The following is a 25,688-nucleotide window of genomic DNA, read 5'->3' on the forward strand; positions in this document are numbered from 1 at the left end:
CAGTCTTCCTTGTACCCCAGTTATTATGTGTATTTCTGTCTTATTGCCTAGATATCAAGCACTTGGAAGACAGAGTTCATGTTCATCTTGGAGAAACTTTACACACAGTAGGGGTTTAACAAATGGTTTTGCATTTATTAATAAAATTAACCAATTTCATTTAAAATTCACCAGTTCATTCCACGAGACTATATTTATCACCAATTTTGTTAGTTTTTAACATGACTTGTGAGATTCATTGATTTCTTCAAAGACAAAATTTTATGTTGGCTTTAGGATAATAATAGCTCCATTGATTGCATACCTGTCAACCATTATATGTATATAATCTCTAATCCTTGCAATAGCCTTGCAAAATAGAAGATATTGTCCCTATTGTACAGATGAGGAAATGCACATTCTGTGAGGGTCAGTAACTTACCCATGGGCATATAACTAAGTCCTCCAGCTAGAGCTAGAAGTCACCTTTGTGATTCTGTAAGCCACTATACCACATCACCCTCATCCATACTGTAGGATAGGGGAGTCTCTTTTGTTTCTTTCCTTCACTTAATCATCTTCAAAAAAGATTTTAGTTTGTTAGTGTTTGTTTTGTGTTTTACAGCTTCCTTCGACATCATACATACCTCAAAAGGATCTGCTAGACAACAAGTGCCTAACTGAAAAATACACACATCTCTCCTGCAATAAAGTCTTCTGTCAACCATGGCAGAAATGCATCGATGGGACCTGTGTCTGTAAACTCCCTTATCAGTGCCCAAAGAATGGTAGCAGAGTGTGTTCAACTAATGGGAAAAGCTACCTAACTTACTGTCAGCAGAAGAGTTTTGAATGTCTTCAGCCAAGGGCAAAGTTTTTAAATAATGGAACATGCATAGCTGAAGGTAGGAAAGCCCTGGTTGAGTCTGTGATATAAGAAAGAAATTGTTTACCATACTGTCTACTAGAAGATAATTTTGCTACGAAATGTTATGATGACAATTCAGAATTCCTCCCTAGACCCTTAATTGTAATGGGGGTGACAACTAAAGAAAATAGGGTCACCAGAATATAGCCAGCCTTTGAGTTCACAGCACAAGGCCCTGAAGCTGGTCCTTCCCCTCAGTGCCTGTGCCACTCTCTGCTGCACAGCCCTTCAAAATTATCCCCACCCTCACTTCTACTTGGCTAACAGGACTATTCCCAGAGTCATTGAGTTGGTTCAGAACACAGTGAAAAAGTCTTTATATAAGATTGATATTGATATGGAGCTGTGCCTGTGGACCTCCAGATCAAATAATTTCTTCTAGTGTCCCTCCCACCAGCCTCTACCCCTAAGGAGCCCCAAGCCCATTGGCCCTGATCTAAGGGGAGCTCAGGCTACTGCTGACCTAGGACATACTCTAGCAAACTTGGCACTTCAGATGAAAGAGCTTGTCTACACTCCATCCAGGCTTCTAATGCACTGAGGAGGCTGTGATGCTGATACGTAGATTGCTGGAGTGGTTAAGGTTAGGAATCTCACTGTCAGTTTTAGTTGCAAGCCCCTCCACCCCACCTTGGTTATTGACAAGCTATGTAACTGTCAGACCCCATTTTCCACGTCAGTAAAATGTGAATAACACCAGTTCCTAACTCCTAAGACTTTCATGAAGATTAAATAAAATGATGTATGTAAAAGCTCTTCACACAGTGTTTGAAACACAAAAAGAGCTCATGAAATTTTAACTAGTAGAGCAAACCTCAGCCTTATATTCTAATATCAATTATCACAGACACTTCATGAATTTATAGAAAAATACTCAAAACATTCCTTGTAAAGTCACCAGGACATATGCCAGCACACAGTTGCCTAAATATCTGTGTGATGCTGGGCTAAGATATTGAGGCACTGTGGAGTAGGAGAAGAAAGCTCCCTATTTGACCCCATCTCTATTGCCTGTTGGGAAGGAGGGAAGCAATAATGGAGATTATTTTGTCAGTGGCAGACTTTTGTTCTCTTGAGGCATTAAATGCCTTAAATATATGAGAACACCTAAATTTTTTTTTACATTTCAATTATTTGTTTGGCTTACTTTTAAGAGCACAGACTTGGGAGTGAGATCAATATAGTTCCATCAGATTCCTGGCTTCCCCACTTGAGCAAGTAAGTTAACCTCATGTATAAAAGTGGAGGCATTTAGGTTCCTCATGTAAAAATATCATTGTAGTCTTCACAGGGTTGATGTGAGGATTTCATAATAGTCTGTATAACTGGGTAGTATAGCCACTGATACATAATAGACCCTGGTAAAACAATTACAGACTATTATTTGCTAAAATCTTCATGGTGTTCAAAGTTAATTTGAAATTACATTTTTTGTTTATTTTAAAGGCTTTTAATCAAGAGGAGAAAAGGTGAATGCCTAAATATTGCTCATTCTTTTGGGTGTGGGTGTGTGTGTGTGTTTAATTTTAGGAGAATTTAGTGTTTCCTTAAAGTATGGAACTACCACTTCTGAGGGAATTGTTGAAGTAAAACTTGTAGACCAAGATAAGAAAATGTTCATATGTAAAAAAGCCTGGAGCATAGTGGAGGCTAATGTGGCCTGTCTTGAACTTGGATTTCAACAGTAAGTGCTTGTGTCACTGGATTTTCCCAGGGTTGGTTTGGTTTTATTGTTCCAATTATTTGTTGTTTGATTACCCAGTCTTTCTGTGCCTTAATTTCCTCATATGTCACCTGAGAGTATGAACTACCTGCCTCACAGCATTGTTATGAGGATTAGATATGTTCATGTCTGACTAGCACTTAGAACACTGCTGAACACAGATCACCTGTAAGTTTGTTGGAAGTTTCTGGATACGAATCTTTTGCAGTTTCAGATAGCTATAAACATGTTCATTACTGTATATCTCTACTTGTCTATAATTATCCCCACTTTTTCATACCTAATATTGTTTATCTATGTCTTCTCTCTCTTTTTCTTGGTCAACCTTGAAGAGATTTGTCTATTTGATAGTGGTTTTTATTTGTATATTTTATACATAAATTGTCTCTTGTTACTTTACTCTCACTTCATTAACTTTTGTTGTTATCTTTGGCTCTCTCTCTTCTGTTCTCTATTGTATTTTCCTAATTCCTTGAGTTAAATGCTTAACTCCTAAATTTTCAATTTTTCTTATTTTCTAATATAAGCATTTAAGGTACAAATTTCTCTCTAGGTAATGCATCATCTGCATGCCATAAGCCTCAGTGGCATACAATAAAAGTGGTATTTATTGTTCAGTTTGAAATATTTTCAGGTTTTCAGTATAATTCCTCTTTGATGTAGAAGTTTCTTTTTTACTTTTGTAATGAATATATATTTCATTACAAATGAATGGACAGAGGGCACCTGGGTGCTCAGTTGGTTAAGCATCCGACTTCAGCTCAAGTCATGATCTCAGTTTGTGAGTTCGAGCCCCACATTGGGAACAATTGAATGTTCTGGAAGAATAGTTTACTATAACTCATCATCTCTAGGATATTGAGTCATAGAGGTAGCCTCTTACCTGCACAAATTCTGAACAAATTAGAAAGTCCAAGCAATGGTATATAGATGCCAAAAATCACCTTAATACTGTCAAGGCTAAATTGAGGATATAGCTTAATATAAAAACAAAATGAACCTGCTAGAATAGAACCATTTTAACTTCCCAAATTCTAAGCAATAATAGGGCTAACCAGGTAAGCCTTCTAGCATGAGGCAGGTGAAGAGGCCCCCAAAAGGAAAGATGGAAAACATGAGCTACTTGTCTGATTTATAATTCCAAAATTCCCTGATCAATTATCCTACTCCTTTTCCTTGAGCAAAAAGGAATTAAGAGATGAAGAGAGGCCAAGAATGATACATCTTAGGTTGGAAGGAAACATCAGGAGTGTGGAAGGATTCCTCCTTAACAAGAAACAGGAGGGGAAACTAATATTTGCTGAGTGCTTACCAGGTTTGAACTTTGGCTAGTCAGTTTAAATTGATTGTTTTATTTAATCTTTATAAAACTTGCTGAGATTGTCATATTCTCTTTTACAGGTGAAGATACTGAGCCTCAGAGAATTTAAGCATCTTGCTCAATGTATCCTATGTAGAAAATTAGAGGAAATTACTTTAGTTCCTTACCTCCTATAGTGAGGTTATAAGTGAAAAGTACAAATTATTCTACCTTAATGTTTCATTTATTCTATTTGCAGAGGTGCTTTTGAGGTTCAAAAAAGTTTTGAAGTTCCTGAAGATCTCCATGTAAATTCTACCGAATGTCTGCATGTGCATTGTCGAGGATTAGAGACTAGTTTGGCTGAATGCACTTTTATTAAGAAACGAACTAAAAATTACCAGGATTTAGCTGGTGTGGTATGTTACACACAGAATACAGGTTGGTAGAGTGCTTGCCTGAAACCTCAAAACTTCCTTTAGAATTGTTTATTCCATACCATGACTATAGTAAACAGATGATGGATACTCAGTTGCAGCAATAGAGGCAAAATCATTTTGGAGGCTTTAGAGCCTAAATTGGTGCTTTTCCTTTTTGCCACAAAAATGTGCCTTTTTGTACTCAAATACTCCTATATAGGAAGCAAAGTTGCCTGACTCCTCTTTGCTTCCTGAAACATCTGGATTAAAGTTAATATAACAAACCTAAGTAACTCAAACGTCAGAAGAAACCTCATCTTCTTTGAGAGGTCCAGCCTACACACTTCAAAATGCCTTTAAAATATCTAAGTGACCACATCTATGCCTCAGTCTCAAGGCAGTCACTGCCACTTTTCTCTTCCATCCTGACATTGGAATATTTTAGTATTATGTATGGTTTAAAGACTAAAGGCTTTTTTGGTGATGGAAGTGAGGATTCATGGAACAGCATTAAAGGAATGGGTGAACACCAGTGCTTGCTGATGTTAGCGAGGGCTCTTGATCCCTGAGCCTCCTTCTCCAATGCCAGTGAGTACAGACCTCCACCATAAATACTGACTTTCAGAGATAATTAAAGGGCCTCCATAAACCCACTCTGACATTTATTTTCTTTATTTACCGTATATATATTATGTTGATGCTACCAATACATTAAATCCTTTTTGATTTGATGCCCGACTTTATCTTAAAGTCCCCATTATGCCAAGTGTGATAAAGATGTCACCTAGAACTCCATAAATAAATTTCACAAAGATCATTCCTAATTTACAGTTTCTTCAGCAAATGACTCCTTTCGTTGTGTGAATGGGAAATATATTCCTCAAAAGAAAACCTGTAATGGTGTCAATGACTGTGGAGACCAAAGTGATGAGCTGTGCTGTAAAGGTAGTAGGAGAAACTTTACTTTTGAATTTAAGATTCTATCCCACTCGACTTAAAGTAAGAAAAAATAAAAATAAAAACCTCTTCTATTTATGTTTGCATAGGATGCCGAGGCAAAAGTTTCCTTTGTAAATCCGGTGTTTGTATTCCAAATAAGTATAAGTGCAATGGTGAGCTGGACTGCATTACAGGAGAAGATGAAATTGGTTGTAAAGGTAATTGAAAGTTTTGTGGTTACACTTTTCCATTATTTGATCCAGGGATTCTGCAACTTCCTTTTAGGTATATTTTAATCTTAAGTGAGTACAGACGAGTGTTAGCAGTAAGGGTACTACTGAGAGTGGGCATGTGAAGAACTATGGGATGTTCTTCTCTCATATTTTCATTTATTAAATATTTATTGGTTATTTCAGAACTTTTTATTAGAAAAGTTCCCATATAACAAAAATCGACAGATTATTAGAATGAACCAATATGTGCCTATCTCTCAGCTTCAACAATTACCAGTATTTTGCCAGTCTTGTTCAGCTTGAGTATTTTAAAGCACATTTGAGATATTATGTCACTTCACTATATACATCTCTAATGATACACTTTACACGTACATAATATACTCTCATTAGTACACGTAAAAATAATAATATCCTAACACTGCTTAATAACAGCCCATGTTCACGTTTTCCCAACTGTCTCAAAAATGTCTTTTTAGAACAATGTGTTTGAATCAGCGTCCAAAAGAATCTAACATTGTGTTTGATTATTAAATTTTTAAAGTCTCTTTTATTCTTTAAGAGTTAACTCACCTGGAAACACAACGATCCATTATCTTCGGGACACAGCAAAAGCAGTCCTAGGAGGGATGTTTATACCAATACAGGCCTATCTCAAGAAATAAGAAAAATCCCAAATAAACAATCTAACATTAAACCTAAAGAAACTAGAAAAGGAAGGAAAAAAAATCCCAAAGATAGTAAAAGGAAGGAAATATAAGGATTAGAGCAGAAATGAATGATATAGAGACTAAAGAAAAAAAAATAGAAAATGCCAATGAAACCAAGTGTTGTTTGTTTGAAAAGATAAACAAAATTGATAAATCTTCAGCCAGGGTCATTGAGAAAAAAAGAAAGAGGAGTCAAATAAATAAAATCAGAAATGAAAAAGGAGAAGTAACTGGCACCACAGAAATACAAAAGCTTTTATAAGAGGCTACTATGAAAATGACAGGCAACAGACTGGACAATTTAAAAGAAATTGATACATTCTTAGAAACATACAATGTTCCAAAACTGAATCAGGAAGAAATAGAAAATCTGGACAGACTGATTACTAGTGATGTAAAGAACTGGTAATCATAAAAAGTCCCAACAAACAAAGTTTCAGGACCAAATAGTTTCACAGGTTAATTCTACCAAACATTTAAAGAAGAGTTAATACCTATTCTCAAACTATTCCAAAAAATAGAAGAGGAAGGAAAACTTCCAAGTTTGTTCCATAAAGCCAGCATTACCCTGATACCAAAACCAGACAGACACTACCAAAAAAAGGAAACTACACATCAATATCCCTAAAGAACATAGATGCAAAAATCCTCAACAAAATATTAATAAACCAAATTCAACAAAACATTAAAAGAATCATTCATGATCAAGTGAGATTTATTCCAAGGATGCAAGAATGATTCAATGTCCTCAAATCAATCAATGTGATGCATCACGTTAACAAAACAAAGGATAAAAACATATAATCATCACAATAGATTCAAAATAAGAATTTGCCAAAATTCAATATCCATTCATGATAAAAACTCTCAATAAGGTGGGTTTAGAGGGAACATACCTCAACATAATAAAGGCCATATATGACAAACCCACGAGTAACATCATACTCAATGGTGAAAAGATGAAAGCTTTTCCTCTAAGATCAGGAATAAGACAAAGATGTCCACTCTTGCCACTTCTGTTCAGCATAGTACTTAAGTCCTAGCCCTAACCATCAGACAAGGAAGGAAGGGAGGGAGGGAGGAAGGAAGGGAGGCAGGGAGAGAGGAAGGGAGGGCATCCTAATTTGTATGGAAAAAACAAAACTGTCAAACTTTGCAAATGACATGATACTTTACATAGGAAACCCTAAAGACTACCAAAAAACTATTAGAGCTAATAAATGAATTCACTAAAATTGCAGAATACAGAGTTAACATTCAGATATCAGTTGTGTTTCTATATACTAATAATAAACTACCAGAAAAAGAAATTAAGATAATAATTCCACTTATAATTACACCAAGAAGAATAAAATACCTAGAAGTATTTATTTTATTAACCAAGGAAGTGAAATATTTATACTCTGAAAACGATATGACATTGATGAAAGAAAATGGAAGTGACACAAATAAATGGAAAGATATACCATATTTGTGGACTGGAAGAATAAATATTGTTAAACTGTCCATATCCAAAGCAATCTACAGATTTAATCCAACCCCTATCTAAATATCAATAGTATTTTTCACAGAACTAGAGCAAAGAATCCTAAAATTTTTATGGAACCACAAAAGACCCTGAACAACCAAGCAATCTTGAAAAGAACAAAGCTGGAGGTATCACAATCCTAGATCTCAAGATATACTACAAGCCTATAGTAATCAAAACAGTATGGTACTGGCACAAAAAGACACATAGATCAATAATAGAACAGGATACAAAGCCCAGAAATAAACTGATGCTTACATGGTAAATTAATCTACAACAAAGGCGGCAAGAATATACAATCTGGAAAAGACAGTCTCTTCAATAAATGGTGTTGGGAAAGCTGGCCATGTATATTTAAAAAAATGAAATTGGGCCACTTTCTTACACCATACATAAAAATAAACTCAAAATAGACTAGAGAATTAAAAACCTAAATGTGAGACCTGAAACCAGAAGACTACTAAAAGAGAACATAGGCAGTAATCTCTTAGACGTCAGCCTTAGCAACATTTTTCTAGATTTGTCTCCTCAGGCAAGGGAAATAAAAGCAAAAATAAACTACTGGGACTACAACAAAATAAACCATCAGCAAAACAAAAAGACAACCTACCAAATGGGAGAAGATATTTGTGAATAATATATCTGATAAGGGGTTAACATCCAAAATATAAAAACTTATACAACTCAATGCACAAAAAACAAATTATTTGATTAAAAAATAGGTAGAGGACCTGAATAGACATTTGTCCAAAGAAGACCTATAGATGGCCAACAGACACATCCCTAATCAGCAGGGAAATACAAATTAAAACCACAATGAGATATCACCTCACATCAGTCAGCATACCTAGTATCAAAAAGACAAGAATTAACAAGTATTAGTGAGGAAGTGGAGAAAGGGAACCCTTGTGCACTATTGGTGGGAATGTAAATTGCTACAGCCATTATGGAAAACATGGAGGTTTCTCAAAAAAAATTACACACACACGCACACACCACTACCCTATGATCCATCAATTCCACTACTGAGTATTTACCCAAAGGAAACAAAAACAATTCAAAAAAGATGTATGCATCTCTATATTTATTGCAGCATTGTTTACAATAGCCAAGATATGGAAGCAACTTAAAGTGTCCATTGACAGATGAATGGATAAAGAAGATGTGATTACACACACACACACACACACACACACACACACACACACACACCGGAATATTACTTGAGTCCTAAAAAAGAATGACTTCTTGCCATTTGCAACATTCATAAACCTAGAGAGAATTATGCTAAGTGAAATAAGTCAGAGAAAGATAGATACCATATGATTTCACTTATATGTGGAATCTAAAAAACAAACCAAAGAACTAACAAAAACAGAAGCAGATACATAAATACAGAGAAAAACTGGTGGTTTCCAGACTGCAGAGGTGGGGAGGATGGATGAATTAGGTGAAGGAGATTAAGAAGTACAAACTTCCAGGGGCGCTTGGGTGCTCCGTTGGTTAAGCAACCAGCTCTTGATTTCAGCTCAGGTCATGATCTCGTGGTTCTTGAGATCAAGCACAGTGCCTGTTTGGGATTCTCTCTCTCTCTCTCTCTGCCCTTCTCCTGCACTCTCTCAAAATAAATAAGCTTTAAAAAAATATATAAACTTCCAGTTACAAATAAGTCATGGGCCGAAAAGTATAGCATAGAGAATACACTGCGTAATACTGTAATATTGTATGATGACAGATAGTAATCACATTTATTGTGGTCAGCATTGTATAATGTATAGAATTGTTGAATCACTTGGTCATACACCTGAAACTAATATAACACTATGTCAACTATACTTCAATTTAAAAAAAAGTTACCTACCATCCACCACCAATTTTTCTCATGCCACTGATTTTTTAGAGACACTTGGTCATTTGCCTACAGGATGTTCCTTATTCTGGATTTTTAGAGACTTCATTAGATACAAAGTTCAATATTTTAGGCAAGAATTCTTGATGGGTGGTGCTATGTCCTTTTTATTACATACAAAGTTATGTTGTCTGGGTATCCCACAACTAGTGACACTAAGATTGATCACTGGACCAGCTTGATATTTCCTTTACAAAATTCCCCTACAACCTTTCATCTTAATGGTCCTTAGTAGCCTGTGTGATTGTTGACTAGATTCCTTTGTCAATAGGAACTATAAAATGGTGATTTCTAATTCAGCATTCTTTCTGCATTTATTTACTAGTTTTCTATAGAGAAGAATTTTCCTTCATCAACTATTTTGTTTCCATGAAATGCAATTCATAATAAAAAGGAAGAATAGTGTTTAATTCTTTCCCTTTATTTACCAAGTTTCAAAGCAATGAGTTAATGCTCTTTGTTTTTTTGGTGCTCGTTGGAAAACCTCTGATGGTAAAAAATATTTGCTAGGTACCTACTCTGTGTCACACAGATTGACTTCTTGCTTACATCAATGCTTTCTGGAGGAAAAGTTTCTGGAAGTTATTATACTCATTCATTTACTCAGTGAATATTTATTAAGTTCTTACTAAACAGTGCCATACCCTGCTTTGGGTATTGGGGTTGCAGTAATGAATAACATGTCAGAAATCCCTGCCCCATCATAGATCTTACATTCTAGTGGTGGAAGAGAGACAATAAACAAGAGAAATATGTAAGATATGTAGGAAAATAATAAGTATAAGCAGAAAAATAAAGCGAGGAGGGAGGATATAAAATGTCAGGGGTAAGTTCTGAAATTTTAGATAAGGTAGTCTGGAGAGGCTCACTCACTGAGGTTACTTTTAGGTAAAGAGCTGGAGGAAAGGATGGAGCCAGCCATGCAGACGTCTGTGGAAGAGTGTTCTAGGCAGAGGCACGAACCAGTGCAGTGTTCATAAGAGAGCAACTTTCCAGGATATTTGAGGAGCAAGCAGCGAGGAGGCTAATGGGGCATGTGTCACAGGTGCTGGTAGTGAGAGGTTAAAGAATAAATAGTTGGGGCACCTGGGTGGCTCAGTCAGTTAAGCATCTGACTTTGGCTGAGGTCATGATCTCAAGGTTTGAGTTTGATCCCCACATCGGGCTCTGTGCCGACGGCTTAGACCCTGGAGCCTGGTTTGGATTCTGTGTCTCCCTCTATCTCTCTGCTCCTCCCCCACTCACACTCTGTCTCTCTGTCTCTCTCTCTTAAAAATAAATAAACATTAAATTTAAAAAAAAAGAGCAAATAGTTGGAGAGGTTGGACAGATGGTTGGGGTGGGTGGAGGGAGACAAGGGCAGATAGTAAAGCCTGGTAGTAAGGGAAATAGGGAATTTAAAGCAGAGGCACCACATGATTTGACTTACATTTAATTTTATTTTTTATAATTTTTTAATGTTATTTATTTTGAGAGAGACAGAGACAGAGCACAAGCAGGGAAGAGGCAAAGAGAGAGGGAGAAACAGAATCTGAAGCAGCTTCCTGGCTCTGAGCTGTCAGCACAGAGCCCGACACAGGGTTTGAACTCATGAGCTGTGAGATCATGACCTGAGCCAAAGTTGGACACTCAACTGACTGAGCTACCTGGGCGCCCCTGACTTGCAGTTGAAATCAAGATTACTCTGGCTGCTGTGTGGCGACTAGGCTGTATAAGGGCAAGGGGAGAAGCAGGGAGGCCAGTTAGGAAGCCACACAGTCATCCAGGGAAGAGATGATAGTGATAAGGGTAAGTTGGTAGGGAGGGAAATGGTGAGAAGCAGTCACGTACTGGATGTATTTTGAAGCTGGAGCCAGAAGGATTGACCAGTAGTTAGATGGAGGCATGAGAAGAAATGAGCAGTTAAGGGTGACTCCAGGGGTGTGGGCCTGAGAACTGGAAAAATGGAGCTGCTTTCAACAAAGATGGGGAAGACTGTGAGAGCAGTAGGCATGCTTGTATCTGCTTCATTTATGAAATTTATCCAGTGGTGTGCTGGTAGATGCTGGTAAATTGGCTTTGGAGAGGGAGAGGAAATCCCTGATTTGTAGCTTTTGCTAATTCCTGTGGTGTGATTACTCCCACCATGGGTGATTTCAAGCCAAATTTATATGATGCCACAGAACACAAACTAGGAAGTGGTGCCCTAGTCTCTGATGTGGTGATAGACCCCCGTGTCAGGACACCACTGTTAACTGTTTATTGTAGTTTTTTGTACCTATCTTCCCTTCCCCTCCCTTGTCAACAGTAAACCCCTTGAAAACAGAATCTGTTTTTTAATTCCAAATATGCCTCATAAATAAGCATTAAATAAATGTTGGAGATATGTATGGATACATGAATTAATAATAATTCTTTTTTGGCATTGCTTGGTATTATTTGAGTTTACTGAAGTCTTATTTAATTCCCCATTGACATCAGTTCTTAAATGTAAAAACACATGGTTTTAGGATTTCAAATCATATTATTTCTTTTGATGCTTATATAAGCAGTTGAGCAATGTACTTTATGTTCATTAAATGTAGCTATAATCTTAGTAAAAAGAGGAAAGAAAGAAATTTTAAAACATTTTTCAGGGAGAACGGGAAGCCATGACTCTTGCCAGTGAAGATGGACAGTTTTTCCCTCCCAGTTTTATTGAGATAGAATTAACATACAATGCTGTTTATGTTTAGGTGAACGGGATATTGACCTGACACATGTATCGGGAGATGATGACCACAGTAAGTTTAGTCAACATCCATCTCATCATAGAGTTAACAATTCTTTTTTCTTTGTGATGAGAGATTTACTCACGTAACAACTTTCAAGTATACTGTACAGCAATGTTAACTATAGTCACCATGCTGTACATTACATCTCCAGCGTGCACTTATCTGGAAGTTTGTACCTTTTGATCACCTTCACCTAATTCCCTACCTCACCCTCTGCCTCTAGTAACCACAGATCTGATCTCTTTTTCTATGAGTTTGTTTTGTTAGATTCCACATATGGGTGAGATCATGTATTTGTCTTTCTCTGAAGCTCTACAGTTCAATTTCACTTTTCAGTATAATACTACTTGGGGTTTCTTCTCCTTCTCCTCCTCTTCTGCCCCTTTTCCCTCCTCCTCCTCTTTCTTCTCCTGATTCAAAACTCTAAAGTTTAAGGTCCACCGTGCTCATGGATTGGAAGAATAAATATTGTCAAAATGTCAATACTACCCAAAGCTATCTACACATTCAATGCAATCCCAATCAAAATTGCACCAGCATTCTTCTCGAACTAGAACAAGCAATCCTAAAATTCATATGGAACCACAAAAGGCCCTGAATAGCCAAAGTAATTTTGAAGAAGACCAAAGCAGGAGGCATCACAATCCCAGACTTTAGCCTCTACTACAAAGCTGTCATCATCAAGACAGTATGGTATTGGCACAAAAACAGACACATAGACCAATGGCATAGAATAGAAACCCCAGAACTAGACCCACAAATGTATGGCCACCTAATCTTTGACAAAGCAGGAAAGAACATCCAATGGAAAAAAGACAGTCTCTTTAACAAATGGTGCTGGGAGAACTGGACAGCAACATGCAGAAGGTTGAAACTAGACCACTTTCTCACACCATTCACAAAAATAAACTCAAAATGGATAAAGGACCTGAATGTGAGACAGGAAACCATCAAAACCCTAAAGGAGAAAGCAGGAAAAGACCTCTCTGACCTCAGCCGTAGCAATTTCTTACTTGACACATCCCCAAAGGCAAGGGAATTAAAAGCAAAAATGAACTACTGGGACCTTATGAAGATTAAAAGCTTCTGCACAGCAAAGGAAACAACCAACAAAACTAAAAGGCAACCAACGGAATGGGAAAAGATATTTGCAAATGACATATCAGACAAAGGGCTAGTATCCAAAATCTATAAAGAGCTCACCAAACTCCACACCCGAAAAACAAATAACCCAGTGAAGAAATGGGCAGAAAACATGAATAGACACTTCTCTAAAGAAGACATCCAGATGGCCAACAGGCACATGAAAAGATGCTCAACGTCACTCCTCATCAGGGAAATACAAATCAAAACCACACTCAGATATCACCTCACGCCAGTCAGAGTGGCCAAAATGAACAAATCAGGAGACTATGGATGCTGGAGAGGATGTGGAGAAACGGGAACCCTCTTGCACTGTTAGTGGGAATGCAAACTGGTGCAGCCGCTCTGGAAAACAGTGTGGAGGTTCCTCAGGAAATTAAAAATAGACCTACCCTATGACCCAGCAATAGCACTGCTAGGAATTTACCCAAGGGATACAGGAGTACTGATGCATAGGGGCACTTGTACCCCAATGTTTATAGCAGCACTCTCAACAATAGCCAAATTATGGAAAGAGCCTAAATGTCCATCAACTGATGAATGGATAAAGAAATTGTGGTTTATATACACAATGGAGTACTACATCGCAATGAGAAAGAACAAAATATGGCCCTTTGTAGCAACGTGGATGGAACTGGAGAGTGTGATGCTAAGTGAAATAAGCCATACAGAGAAAGACAGATACCATATGTTTTCACTCTTATGTGGATCCTGAGAAACTTAACAGAAACCCATGGAGGAGGGGAAGGAAAAAAAAAAAAAAGTTATAGTGGGAGAGAGCCAAAGCATAAGAGACTCTTAAAAACTGAGAACAAACTGAGGGTTGATGGGGGGTGGGAGGGAGGGCAGGGTGGGTGATGGGTATTGAGGAGGGCACCTTTTGGGATGAGCACTGGGTGTTGTATGGAAACCAATTTGACAATAAATTTCATATATTAAAAAAAAATAAATCATAAAAAAATAAATAAAAAATCAAGTTTAAGGTCAAAGAACACAGCTTATCAGGCAAAAAAATTCTACTGCAAGGGAGTGAACTATAAAAGCTTACTTTTTTTTATCAATTTTTTGAATCCATATCAAAAATACATTTAGTCAACTGTCATTGTTATCTCAGTTTACTCTTCTTTCTTCCTTATTATTAAGTTGTTTTTTTTTTTATGTTTACTTATTTTTGAGAGAGAGAGAGAGACAGAGTGCAAGCTGGGGAGGGAGACACAGAATCCATAGCAGCCTCCAGGCTCTGAGCTGTCAGCACACAGCCTGTCATGGGGCTCAAACCCACGAACTGTGAGGTCATGACCTGAGCCGAAGTCGGACACTTCACTGACTGAGCCACCCAAGAACCCCATATTATTATTATTGTTGTTGTTGTTGTTATTATTATTATTATTATTTAATGTTTATTTATTAGTGAGAGAGAAAGAGACAGAACGCCATCAGGGGAGGGGCAGAGAGAGAAGGAGATGCAGAATCCCAAGTAGGCTCCAGGCTCTGAGCTGTCAGCACAGAGCCTGTCGCAGGGCTCCAACTCGTGAACCGTGAGATCATGACCTGGGCCAAAGTCAGACACTTAATCGACTGAGCCACCCACGTACCCCCAGTTTACCCTTCTTTCGAATGAGTGCCACCTTTTGTTTTCTAGCAGTGGTTCTAATTATTCCACTTCTAAGCAAGAGCAAGTGAGAGAAGAGATGTAAAATAAAAATATTAATATATTCATCGATCTTTCAGTGGACAGATCAGAATCACTAAACCAAGGGAAGTTTGGAGTATAGCTTGGTTTCATTTATCCTTGAAAGCCCACCTTTTAGAAATAGTTTAAAAGACTTATAAATTTTGTATGACTGTATAGTAAGTTTGTTGTCAGTATGTGCTCAAATATATCCAAAATATACATCTCTTTTTAAAACTCAGGTAAAAATTATTTTCTTGCTGTAGTGAAATTGGTGTGTGTTTAAATGCAACATGAAACATTCGTTTTGTGGTATTAAAAATCAAAGAAAGACGGCATACTGTGTGATTCCCTTTTATCTATTTATAAATACTAAGTTGTTTTACTGCTTCTGAAATATTAATTATTTGTGTATATTCAGGTGAACATGATCTCTTTGCTACAGTGAGTGTTTTGTTTTGTTTTAGGACCTGGGCATTCTGAAATTAAAGGTAAATCTCTCTTTATCATAAAATTTATATTACAGAATTGAAAACAAGGATAAGGCATTGCACTTTTCTGATACATGTGCAATATATTGATATTATGCATTTTTCTCAAAAATTATCCTTTGCTGTGGTAAATTTTGGGTTTTTTTACATGTGGCTCAAGGTAAAAATTTTAGTTAAATTCTTGGGATATTGCAGAACTGAAGCAAAAAAGAACTACAGCTATCTTCTTATATGTCAGTGTAGCTATAAATTGCAGATAATATGACCATGTGATAGTAGTAACTCAGCTTTCACATTAGTGTAGGCACAGAGACCTTTCTCACAGTGTGGTAAACTTTCCTTCTCACACTCACCATCCACGGCCTGCTAACCAAAAACCACCCAAATGGCTCCAGGTGCATTTCACTTTTGCTGAATACCCTTCTCCTCTTCCTTTACTCTTTCCTCAAAACCAAAGCAATTCCTGAAGAAATTGCCACCAGAGGAGAGATAAGACCTTTTCATGATAGGTATTTTCTCACTTACTTTTATAAGTCAGATGTCCCCAAGTCCTCCAGCTCTTAGAGCTACCCTTTATTACTCATAAAAATGAATTATTATTTCTTTATATTCATATAAATTTCCGTATTGTTTATATGAAATTCATATGTTTAGTATTTCTTTATTATTCATATAATATGACTATCAGAAGTTTATGGTCCTCCTCAGGATTTTTTTACGATTCCTGGGGGACTTTCATATGTTCAAGATCACCCCTATTCTAAATGCCTAATCTCAATTATTTCTTTGCTGTAATTTATTTTCTTCCTTCTTTACTCCTTTTCCCCTTCCTTCCCTCTCTCTCTCTCTCTCCCTCCCTCCCTCCCTTCCTTCCTTCCTTCCTTCCTTCAGACCTCAGGTGCAAAGAGATGCATTCATGACACTCCTCAGTTTATTCCACATAATCAGTATTGGGCTAGGCAGGGCACCTCTCTTGTTTTATTTATTCTCCTTTATTTCAGTACCTTACTCCCATCCCCCTTAGGCAACCATTTTAATGTGTATTAAAATGTGTACGCCTTGTTTGTACACATTCTTACCCAAGTGTACTCTCTTGTGAGCATACGTCACATAATATGGTGTTGTAGATCTCATATTTCCTTTATTTCTTTTTATAAAGCATTAAGTTTTAAAGATCTGTCTGCGTTGCTCTGTGTCCATCTAATATTTGCTTCTAACTTTCTGCCTGAAACCCTCTGTTCATCTTTCACAGTTTACTGCCTACTTTCTCAGTAACAGACTCGCAGCTGTCAGTCATATTGTCTCCTTCAGGCTGTGTGAGAGAATTTCTCTGAGACATCTAGCTGGACAAGGAGTGTTGGGTCTCAGGGCATGCATCTACTTAACTTGGCTAACTATTGCCTGCATGTTCTTTGGCAGAGCTATACCAGTCCTTACCTCTACCTCCAACAATGCCCGAGGGTTCTCCTCATCCTCACTAATGTTAAGTGTTCTCCAGCTTTCTAATTTTGCTAGTCTCATATTGTCAGGCCATATGGCATTATGTATCAATTTGAATTTTTATAATAACCAATGACTTTGAGTTTCTCTTCATACTAGATTTTGAGTTTCCACCTTTTCTTTACTGTATCCTTTCGCAAGTACGTATCTTTTGCTTAATTTCACGTTGGGGTTGCAGTCTTGTTGATTTGCATTCTAGATGTTAAATCCGTTTTCAGTCTTAGACATTGCAAATACCTTCCTCCATTCTGTCACCCATCTATTAACTTTATCCATAGTGAGCTTTGTTGAATAGAGATCTTTATGTAAATCAAAGTCATTGACACTTTTCTTGTGGTTTGTGCTTTTGGAGCTCTGTGATATTTTTCAAATATCCAGGACACCTCAGCTACACTGGACTTTCCCCATCTTCCTTTGTTGAGCATTTAATATGAATGTTTGAATCTCCTCTTTGATTCATAAGGGTGCTTTTGTGAAAGCTTCTGAGCAGAGCCTCTCTCTGTCCCAGAAAATAAATAACCTAGGAATGTGGATATAGCTATGTCTGTCCAGAGACAAGACTCATGATTGCTGCAGTCAAGTAACATTGCCCTTCTGGGCTGTGCCATCCACAGCCACATCCTCACCCAAGACCAAACAACATGCTGGTGGGAATCCACCTTTGGACCCCCCCAGCTCAAAAAAATCATGATCCTGTCCTCTGAAATGTTCTAGGATGACAAAGTGAAGATGGAATCATCCCATAGAACTTCAAGCAAAAGTCTAAGGAAGAGGAGAAAATCTTTTGTTTATGTTTTTCACTTCTATATCCCAGATGCCTAATACTAACAACGCCTACTATAATATCTTTGTATGACTCCTGAAGAGCTGCCTTATTAAGTACAAAATGAGAAGAGCCTTTTTAATGTCAGCTCAGTACTCTTTTGGTCAGTGTTAGTCACTGTTCCCTACCTTATGTAAGGACTTTATGAATCAGAGTTGAAAAAGAAGCTTTCCTTCTCTGACCCAAGCATTCTGAATGCAGAAAAGCACTGCACCAGGAGTCTCACCATTTACTTGTACCAAGACACCTAGTTTGTGCCTGCAAAATTTCTACACAGTTCATCATGAGCCTTCACAATTACCTAGGTATAGAAAGGGAATTAGATGGTGTGATTTGGGGATTTGTACTGTCCTTTTTAAAGAGAGGACAAGTTTTAAGACAGAAAATTATGATCAAAGTTTTAATGATTTTAATTAATTTTTATTATAAACACAAGGATAAACATTGGAACTTTTTGTTTTCTTATAGAAGAAACAGAACTTTTGACTGCTAATATGGATGCAGGTAAGTTAACATTATTCTGGGGTTTTTTGTTTGTTTTTAAATTTTTTTTAACATTTATTTTTGAGAGACACACAGAGCATGAGTTGGGGAGGGGCAAAGAGAAAGGGAGACACAGAATCTGAAGCAGGCTCCAAGCTCTGAGCTGTCAGCACAAAGCCTGACACGGGGCTTGAACCCACAAACTATGAGATCATGACCTGAGCCCAACTCAGACGCTTAACCGACTGAGCCACCCAGACACCCCAACATTATTCTGTTTTACTAGTGCTTCCCTGGTTTAAGTCTGCATTTTAATGTTGTGTGTGTGTGTGTGTGTGTGTGTGTGTGTGTGTGTAATTGATTCAAACAACAATTACCTTTGTTATCAATTAAATAGAAAAAAATAACATTACTCTTTTCCTTTCCTTATCATTTTTAAGAAAAACAAACATATATGCTTCTTGGGAACTGCTTTTAAAAATAGGTTCATTCACAAGGCAAATTTTGAAGTGAAAACAATATTTTAGACCTACATAAAGTTTTTTTTATTTACTATGAGCTTTGTCAGGTCAGTTTTGTCAAAAACAACTAGATTTCCAGCATGGCACATGACATACATTTTGAAATAGAAAAATAATGGACTTTACTTGAATTAACTTGTTATTTTACAATGTTTTAAAGTATGATAACAGAAGGTCTGTGAAGATCTGTATCCTGTCCAGTTGTATACTAACAGCCAAATGAATTAAAGCATCAAATCCCTGAAGAGACAGTAATTAATAAGCTTTTGGGTCAGACAATCTTGTGTTACATCCTGACTCATTATTTATTTACTGTGTAACCTTAGGTGAACAACTTAACCTCAAATACAAATTGGGAATAAATAGCTCCCTGTTTGGGGGGAATTTAAGTGAAAGTTCATGTAAGACTCTCTTCTAATTGCCAGGCCCCAAAATTAATTAACTATTTTTTTTCAATCAGGTGATGAGTAAAAGATTTAGATCTTTTTTTTTTTAATTTTTTTTTAACATTTATTTATTTTTGAGACAGAGAGAGAGCATGAACAGAGGAGGGTCAGAGAAAGAGGGAGACACAGAATCTGAAACAGGCTCCAGGCTCTGAACTGTCAGCACAGAGCCCAAGTCGGGGCTCGAACCCACGGACGGTGAGATCATGACCTGAGCCGAAGTAGGACACTTAACCGACTGAGCCACCCAGGCACCCCTAGATCTTAAAGATATAGATATCAGTCTGAAGAGATTTTCCACAAAGGCCCTTTATTTTCTCCGCAAGATTGCATCAGTTTTCAGATAGTACTCAAGCTGCTTCCATAGTCCTCATTAGAGGAGGTCTCCCTCTTTTTAAAGGTCCAAAAAGAAATTTAAAATCTTAGCATCACACTCTTCCCCCAACCTTGTTCTTAGAACGGGTGGGACCAAAAAAACCAAAACAAAATGAAAAAGAAAAAACCAAAAAAACAAAAAACAAATCTACCCAGATTCACTCACAACTTCTCTCCCTTAAGGACCTACCTCCTTCTTATATGCTCAAAGTAACTGACAGTGATATTAATTTTCTCATTTGGGGCTAAGAAGCAAGTTTGTAAAAATTTTTGTGATGTGTAAAATATATAGAAAGAATAAGGAAAACCTCTTATATTTTTACCTTCTTCTTTTTCATGAATTCTTTTGCCAATTCACATCTTAAGCCTTTCTCTGCCATGTTCTCTGTGACAAGTATGCCACATCTAAACACTCACAGAGAAAGGAAATATCATCGCATGTCAAGTGACTAAAAAACACCCTCTAGCCCACTGATCCTGAATTTTCCATGGGTCCCTGGCACGTTACCTCTCAGGGTTAATGTGATGATTAGATGAGATAAACTATATACAAAGTATTTAGCATGGGGACTGACACATAGAAAGTACTCAAATGTTAACATCATTAACGTTAATATTATTGAAAAGAATTCCATATGAACAGCCACTAAAAAGTAAAAACTGAAAGTGAGAAGATATAGGTGCCCATGTTATCATCTCATTCTGATGATTTCTGAATGAGACCCTCGTCCTGAGTATGCCTGGCCATGTGACATTTTTTATCTGCCAGGGACTGGTAAATATTTAACCCCCACAGCTAGCCTCTTTCTGCCCCCAGTGTGTCTTTAAGCAGAACTTCAGAGAATCAAGCCAATTCTCATATTAAGCCAGAATTTTTAAACAAGGTAAATAGTACCACTTAGCATCCAAAATAATTTATGAATCAATTCAGACTGTTTTATTTTAGCTGTGACTCTAAAGTCATAGATCATCATAGATGATCAAGAAGTAATGGGTTAGCATAGGTCATCAAGAAGTAATGGGTTCAAAATCATAATGATACAATCTCTTCCTTTCTTGAAGAAAGAAAACGGATAAAGTCACTTCTCCCTAAACTATCCTGTGGAGTTAAACCCATCCGGCCCACTCGAAGGAAACGAGTTGTCGGAGGAAAGCCAGCAGAAGTGGTAAACCTATGGCTTCCCAGGAGCAGTCCAAGTTTGAGAAACTAAAAGTGGGTGGGGAGGATATGTAATGATAAGAGACTGGGATTCTTGCAATGGACGCATCTTAGGGTCTCCTGTCTGTACCACCGTCTGGTAGAATGGCAGTGACCACACCAATGTCTTCTACAGGGAGACTTCCCGTGGCAGATGGCAATTAAGGATAATGAGAAAATCAACTGTGGAGGAATTTATATTGGAGGCTGTTGGATTCTAACTGCTGCACACTGTGTCAGGTAAAAAATGTCTCCAATAAGATTTTGGATTCCTTGAAATAATAAAAATGGGTAATAGAGATTGTGGCAGATGATAAATAAAACCACGTGACAAATTCCACTCTATTAACAGCTAAATCCCCTACAATATTCATGATAGGAACCCCAGAGGCCATCTCCCCAGAAGCTACTGAGTTCTTCCCCCCAGACCAAATTATTGATCCCAGATGGCAAGGTCAGATCAAACCCATAGGTCCCAAGTTGTGTCACTTAGCACATTTGCATGATGGGAAGCAAATAGGGAAAGCAAATAGATAGTGCCTACGTTTTGTAGAGTTAGGACCAAACTGTTGAGAAGAGTGTATGACTGAAAAGTGTATAAAAAAATGATAGTAGCCTGGCATTTTCTCTGGTCTCACCTCAATGAGGATGTTGTTTAAAGAGCTGCATGCATTTAAAGACTTCAAATACACAAAGCATTGTTTCACCTTCCATGTCCTCTTAAGTGTCTTTGATACGTGTTCCAGACAGTGAAGATGTTCAAAGCTCGGTACTAATTGTCTCACATGCTGCTCCAGCCCTGACTTGCTTGCTTTGTACCTGCGTGCATCACTGATGTCTCTTCTTATTCTCATAAAGAGGCCAATCAATCATATGGGAGTAGAGCTCCACTTATGACCTTTTTTAAACTTAATTACCTCTTTAAAGACTATATCTCCAAATATAGTTATGATGGGGGTTAGATCTTCAACCTATGAATTTTAGGGGAACACAATCCAGTCCATACCAGTGGCTGAAGGGCGGTACAAAAAAGGTATTGATAACGAGTCAAGATCAGCAAGGAGGAGGGCAGAGTTTGGGATTCCAGCCTCAGTTCTCATCTTTAGAATGAATGAGGCATCATTTATTGAGCACCTCTTACAGATTAGATAATGTATGTGCACTTTCACACATGTTGTCTTGTTTTAATATTCTTAACAGCCCTAAGAGGTAAATATTTTGTAGATTAGTAGACTGAGACTGACAAGCTATATAACTTGGTCCACTTCTCCCTTAAGAGATGATGAAAATATCAGACACTTGATTTGCCAGGCTCATTTGTTGCTAGAGTATCTAAATGATGTTGTTGGGGTTTGTTTTAGTTATTTATTTTGAGAGAGAGAGAGCATGAGCAGGGAGTGGCAGAGAGAGAGAGGGAGAGAGAGAATCCCAAGCCTGCCCCACACTGTCAGCACAAACCCTGACACGGGCTCAAACCCACAAAGTATGAGATAATGACTTGAGCCGAAATCAAGAGTCGGACACTTAACCGACTGAGACACCTCTAAGTGTCTCTAAATGATGTTTTTAATGTGGCCCATTAGGCTCCATATGATCTGATCCCTACTTACCTTCACCAATTTCATCTTGCCCCACAGCTTCAACTCTTGCTGTCTGCTCTGCCTGTTTTGGACTTTGGTCAGCTACTCAAGTTCACCTTGCTCCCTGCTGCAAAGAGACCTTCATGTGTTACTTCTCATTCCTGCAACGATTTTCCTACCCTGTTTATCTAGTCAGTGCTACTCTTTATTCAGATCTCAGCCCCATCTTCTCTTCCTCAGAGAATCTTTCCAGACTCCCTTAAGTCAAAGCCATCTTGATAAGTTCTCAGAACCCATGTGCTGTTGATTCCTCTCACTTTACATGGTAGAATCATATCCTCATTATTGTCATTATCCATTTAATACTGCATCTAGATCCTGAGCTCCATGAAGGCAGAAACTATTTCTGATTTTGCTCATTTCTGTAGCCCAGTGGCTAGCACAGTGCCTGGCAATAGTCATTTATTGAGTATTATAGGTATACGCTATAAGTATTTGTTGAGTAAATTGAATGAATAAACAGGGTTAACCTTTAAACAATATTCAGGACCTCTGGTCCTTAAAAACAACCAAAATTTGTATGAAGCACACCATTCTTGGAAATCCCAAATACCTCATTAGCTCCTGAAACATCACGGTTTAACTGTTAGGTGATTACCTGAGAAAATGATGGTAAATGCCAATTTGTTGGAAACCATGAGGTAAAAATTGGTGTGCAAATTAAGTGAGGCAGAAGAAGAGACAATATTTAGCTCATTTACCATTTCAACTGAATTTTAAAACAGCTAATATATTCCAGGTACAATGCTAGATGCAGGCATCTATCCATGGATGAATTAGACCCCATCTTTGACTTAAGGTGGCACTGTCCAACAGGAAGAAAGACTTGTGAGCAAATAAATAAGATGAAGTATTAGGATGAAGTCAATCTTAAATGTCAGGATAGTGACTGCTGTGGTCTTCACCCTGAGAACCTCTGGGGTAGCAAGTAATGATGTGTGTCCTGATTCCCCATTTCCCCATGGCTACATGCTTTCTGGTCTCTGCTTGAACACCTTCAGTGATGGTGCTCTCACTCCAGAGGCAGCCAATTCATTCCACTTCTAGGCATCTCTGGTTATTAGTGAGTTCTGTATGTCCCTGATATTGACCACTTAGATGGATTGCTTATTCCTCTCTTCATTTACCCACTGACTTTAATTCTATCCCATAAATTTAATCAAACCGCTTCACGACAGCAAGGATTTTAAAAAATCTGAGAAAAGGAAGAAAGTCCTTTAAAAGGGAGAATATAAAGATGAAGCATCAGATGTTCATGTTTATAATTGCTTTTTTTCTCAATATATCTTATCTCACCTCTCCTTTCCGTTATAGCGTCAGTAAAGCTCACCATTACCAAATATGGACATCATTTCTACATCTGTTAAGACCTGAGGAAGAGCTAGTTGTTCAGCTAGTAAATCAAGTTATTATCCATGAAAACTACAATGGAAGCAGCTATGAAAATGACATAGCTTTGATTGAAATGAAAAAACACCCAAACAGAAAAGAATGTGTGCTGCCTAATTCTGTCCCTGCCTGTGTCCCCTGGTCTCCATATCTATTCCAACCTAATGACAGATGCATTATTTCTGGCTGGGGTCGAGAAAAAGGTACATGCTTTAAAATTTGTTAATCAGAATCCAGGGGTTGGAATAAATGAGAATATAAATGGATAGGAGCTAATCTCCTAGTACAAAGAGAGAAACATAGCCTCAAATCCAGGAAAAAGAGCATTCAGGTAGGACTGGCTTCATGGGCATGAGACCCGTGCAGTTGCCCAGTACCCCAGGCTCCATAGGGCCCCATGCTTAGTGTAATGCTCTGCTGTCATTATCATGAAATTCTTACTAATTTTTGCAGAGGCCCCCACCTCACGTTTTTATTTTTCACTGGGCCCTGAAAATTATGTAGCTGATCCTGATCCAGAGTTTCAAGATCACACACTGTGTGATCTTGAAGCATATGTTGAGGGGTAACCATTTACAAAGAAAAAAAGTAGAGTGACAGGGGGACATATGTAGCATGGACTTTCTGGATTTGTTAGAGAGACATGGATGGAAGATAAAATGGTTTTCAAGGGAAGAGTCACAGTATAGGTAAGTCTTTAATCTGTTCTCGCCTCCACTCCCCCATTCTCCTTGCCCCCTGCCCCCACAGTCACATCCTGCAAAGAGGAAGAAAACATAAAGAATTATTCCTTAGGCTTCTAAGAAGACTTGAGGTGGATGTTTGTATGAACAAGAGACGTAGATTGTAGACACGTGGGGACAATTTATTAGAAAAATTGACTAAATTTGAAGTTTGATTAAAATTAGTCAGTGCTTTTCCCTTTGTCTTGAAGGGTTAAATTTGAAATTTAGCTTCCTTTTGACCTCCTACATTTTCTTTGTAAATAACTTCACAACACTGGTCTTACAGATTTATACTCTAACACATTCTTTATAATTGCCACATTGAAAAGTATAAAAAATACGTATAAATTGACTCAGATGTGTCATATGGTTGAATATGCAAGAATAAATTTTGCTAGTAATTAATTTATCCAGAAGGCATTATGTCCTTACGTTTGTTTAAAAAAAAATTTTATCATCTACGTTTACAAATATACACAGGAGCAGAGATAAAAGTATTATAAATCTACTTACTCATCCATCACCCAGTTTCCAGTTACCAACACTCTACGGTTCTTGTTTTAGCTCTCTGCATCAGTCACAATCACAATAGGATAATTAGGAAGGGTTATTTGTAAAGTGGTTAATTACAAGGATATGGGTAGGGGGTTGAGGAATTACAAGGTCTATGCAGGAACCCAGGACTAACAGTACCAGAACAGCCTCTCTTAGATCTGAAGACATGAGAGGAAGGAGAAGTTACCAAGAGAAAGAGCTTCAGGTAGACCAGGGTGCCTTGAGAGAAGCAATGACTTTGGATTAAAGGTTATAGGCAGCCCCAATATCGCTATCCTCTCTTCTTACCCTCTCTTCCTTGTGCTG

The 25,688-nt window shown here is 37.6% G+C and overlaps 1 protein-coding gene across 6 annotated transcripts in view; it reads left to right on the top strand.

Annotated features, from left to right (window-relative positions):
- The window catches only part of CFI (complement factor I), an 87,209-nt gene that overhangs the window by 57,362 nt on the left and 4,159 nt on the right, over nt 1–25,688 (top strand). For 5 of the 6 annotated variants that reach the window (XM_042984039.1, XM_007098265.3, XM_042984038.1 and 2 more), the window contains 11 exons: nt 605–884; nt 2,438–2,591; nt 4,190–4,371; nt 5,181–5,294; nt 5,396–5,506; nt 12,383–12,430; nt 15,704–15,727; nt 18,519–18,554; nt 20,938–21,041; nt 21,210–21,313; nt 24,028–24,305. In XM_042984039.1, the coding sequence (XP_042839973.1) occupies nt 605–884; nt 2,438–2,591; nt 4,190–4,371; nt 5,181–5,294; nt 5,396–5,506; nt 12,383–12,430; nt 15,704–15,727; nt 18,519–18,554; nt 20,938–21,041; nt 21,210–21,313; nt 24,028–24,305 (1,435 nt within the window). The remainder of the gene's footprint in view (nt 1–604; nt 885–2,437; nt 2,592–4,189; nt 4,372–5,180; nt 5,295–5,395; nt 5,507–12,382; nt 12,431–15,703; nt 15,728–18,518; nt 18,555–20,937; nt 21,042–21,209; nt 21,314–24,027; nt 24,306–25,688) is intronic. The other variant, XM_042984042.1, reaches the window with a different exon arrangement.

The sequence above is a fragment of the Panthera tigris genome, chromosome B1 (genome assembly GCF_018350195.1).
Source record: "Panthera tigris isolate Pti1 chromosome B1, P.tigris_Pti1_mat1.1, whole genome shotgun sequence".
NCBI lineage: Eukaryota > Metazoa > Chordata > Mammalia > Carnivora > Felidae > Panthera > Panthera tigris.